The following is a 2,987-nucleotide window of genomic DNA, read 5'->3' on the forward strand; positions in this document are numbered from 1 at the left end:
AACAATTTTGGTCTCTACGGAATGACCTGAGAATGGTAAAAAGTGTGTGTGTGTGTGTGTGTGTGTGTGTGTGTGTGTGTGTGTGTGTGTGTGTGTGTGTGAGTCGGCTGTAATGATAGGTGGGCTGTCGGGTTCCACCCTACTCAGGAACAGAAGCTCCTCCCACACGCTGCAGCCCAGCTGTAGGTCTGAACAGAACAAACAGAACCGAGACGACTGAGGTTCTGCAGGACGGTCATGTCTGTGCAGCCTGACGTGTGTAAACAACAACAACAACAACAACAACAACAACAAAGTCAGGAGAGGCTGACACTACAACATCAGTCATTAAAATAACTGGATCAGAGGTGTGAAAACAGACGGTCAGAACATGACTCGACCAGTTTGAAACGCTGAGTCAGCATTCTCACCGCTGGCTTCCTGTTTCAACCAAAAATACTTCTGCACACGTTGTGTTGTTTTAACCAACCACAAATGTTCAGATTCAACAGGAAATGTGTTTTACAGACTTTAATTTTATGACTTTTTCAAATATTTATCTTTGTTTAAAGTAAAGTCGTTAAAAACCCACTCAGAGCAGGACACATCTAGTGTTTATTTTTTCTTACTACTTTAGGCTACTGCTCTACTTCTGTTAGCTTTTACATTCCGTTAAGCTAAAATTAGCATTAGATTTGCTTATATTAGCAACTGTTTTGTGAATTTTAGCTACAGTTTAGCTCATTTTAAATTTTTTTTATATTAGCCTGTTTTGCTAATTTTAGCTCATTTTAATATTGTTTATATTAGCCTGTTTAGCTAATTTTAGCTACAGATTAGCTCATTTTAGTAATGTTTATATTAGCCTGTTTAGCTAATTTTTGCAACAGTTTAGCTAATTTTAGTATTGTTTATATCAGTATGGTTTGCTAATTTTAGCTACAGTTTAATCTAATTTATTTGTTTATTTTAGCATGTTTTGCTAATTTTAGCTACAGTTTAGCTCATTTTAGTATTCGCTTATGTTAGCAATTGTTTTGCTAATATTAGCTACAGTTTAGAGCATTTTATTAAGTTTATATTAGCATGCTTTGCTAATTTTAGCTACAGTTTAGCTCATTTTAATATTTGTTTATATCAGTATGTTTTGCTAATTTTAGCAAACGTTTAGCTCATTTAAGAATTTGTTCATATTAGCATCTGGTTTGCTCATTTCAGCTACTGTTTAGTGATTTTTAACTCAATCATCTGTTTTTATACCTTTAGATATTGTTTAGCAAATCACAATTTTAGCATACATTTAAATAATTGAAGCTACTGTTTTGTTTATTTTGGCATTCATTACAATAATTTTAGCAACTGTTAAGCTACTTGTAGCTGTGGTTTTCTTAATTTTAGCATCTGTTTGAGTAATGTGAGCTAATGTTTGGCTCCTTTTCTTAGCATTGATTAATCCTCCATGGTCCCACGCCGGCTCCCTCTCAGCCATCACTCCCTCAGCTCTCAGCTCTAATTGGATCCGACCTCGTTAAGACGACAGAGAATCATAAATATGGAAGCTTGTTTAAACGGTTCCTCTGATTAATCACAGCGTGGAGTTGTAGCTGGGCGTCAGGAACGTGGAGCAGACAGACAAGTTTCAGTGTTACCGACCTGAAGTGAAGGTTTTTGAAGGTGAAGTGCGTCTCGACGATGCCCGTGGTCTTCACCCGGGTCCGCAGGATGTCCTGCTCTGTCGGCTGGTAGTCAGCCGCACCGATCCGGTCTAGGCTGTCCAAGTAGCTGCACAGGAACAATAAATAAATAAATAAATAAATAAATAAATAAATAAATAAATAAATAAATAAATAAAAAGTAAAGAAGATGGATGAGTATAAACTCACCTCTTGTGACCTCCTAACATTTTAATTTTATTTTTAGGGTTTGCCACATCAAATGAATGAGAGAGCAGAGGAAGGCACTGCGAAGCTATTACTTTTAGTGGCGTTTCATGTTATCACTGTGAAATACCTTCAAAAAACCTCACAGGAACACACTGACACTCTGAGTCATGTGACCTAGAGTGAGAGCTGTTGGGATTAGAAAGATTTCATAGTCAACTTCTTCCTACAGCCACAGTTTTCATGATTCACAGAAAAAATTATACATAAAAATAGCTAATAATGGATGGATGATGGATAGATGGATGGATGGATGGATAGATAGATGGATGGATGGATGGATAGATGGATGGTGGGTGGATGGATGGATGGTGGGTGGGTGGATGGATGGATGGATAGATGGATTGTGGGTGGATGGATGGATCGATAATGGATGGATGGATGGATGGAAGGATGATGGATGGATGGTGGATGGATGATGGATGGATGGTGGATGGATGATGGATGGATGGATGATGGGTGGATGGATGGATGGATGAATGGTGGATGGATGGATGGATGGATGGATGAATGGTGGATGGATGGATGATGGATGGGTGGATGGATGATGGCTGTTTGATGGGTGGATGTTTGATGGATGGTTGATGGATGATGGGTGGATGGATGGATGATGGATGGTTGATGGGTGGACAAATGGATGATGGATGGATGGATGGACGATGGATGGATGATAGGTGGATAGATGGATTATGGATGGATGATGGGTGGATGGTTGATGGATGGTTGATGGGTGGATGGATGGTTGATGGATGATGGGTGGATGGATGAAGGATGGTTGATGGATAGTTGATGTATGATGAGTGGATGGATGGATGATAGATGGATGATGGGTGGATGGATGATGGATGGTTGATGGATGATGGGTGGATGGATGGATAATGGATGGATGATGGGTGGATGGATGGATGATGGGTGGATGGATGATGGATGGTTGATGGATGGTTGATGGGTGGATGGATGGTTGATGGATGATGGGTGGATGGATGAAGGATGGTTGATGGATAGTTGATGTATGATGAGTGGATGGATGGATGATAGATGGATGATGGGTGGATGGATGATGGATGG

At 39.7% G+C, this 2,987-nt stretch overlaps 1 protein-coding gene across 1 annotated transcript in view; it reads right to left on the bottom strand.

Moving 5' to 3' along the window:
* LOC106536960 (guanine nucleotide-binding protein G(o) subunit alpha) overlaps window positions 1–2,987 on the bottom strand; it is a 25,778-nt gene that overhangs the window by 7,496 nt on the left and 15,295 nt on the right. The window contains exon 5 of the mRNA XM_014034324.1: window positions 1,633–1,761. Coding sequence (XP_013889778.1) covers window positions 1,633–1,761 — 129 coding nt within the window. The remainder of the gene's footprint in view (window positions 1–1,632; window positions 1,762–2,987) is intronic.

The sequence above is a fragment of the Austrofundulus limnaeus genome, unplaced genomic scaffold (assembly GCF_001266775.1).
Source record: "Austrofundulus limnaeus strain Quisiro unplaced genomic scaffold, Austrofundulus_limnaeus-1.0 Scaffold2055, whole genome shotgun sequence".
Lineage (NCBI taxonomy): Eukaryota > Metazoa > Chordata > Actinopteri > Cyprinodontiformes > Rivulidae > Austrofundulus > Austrofundulus limnaeus.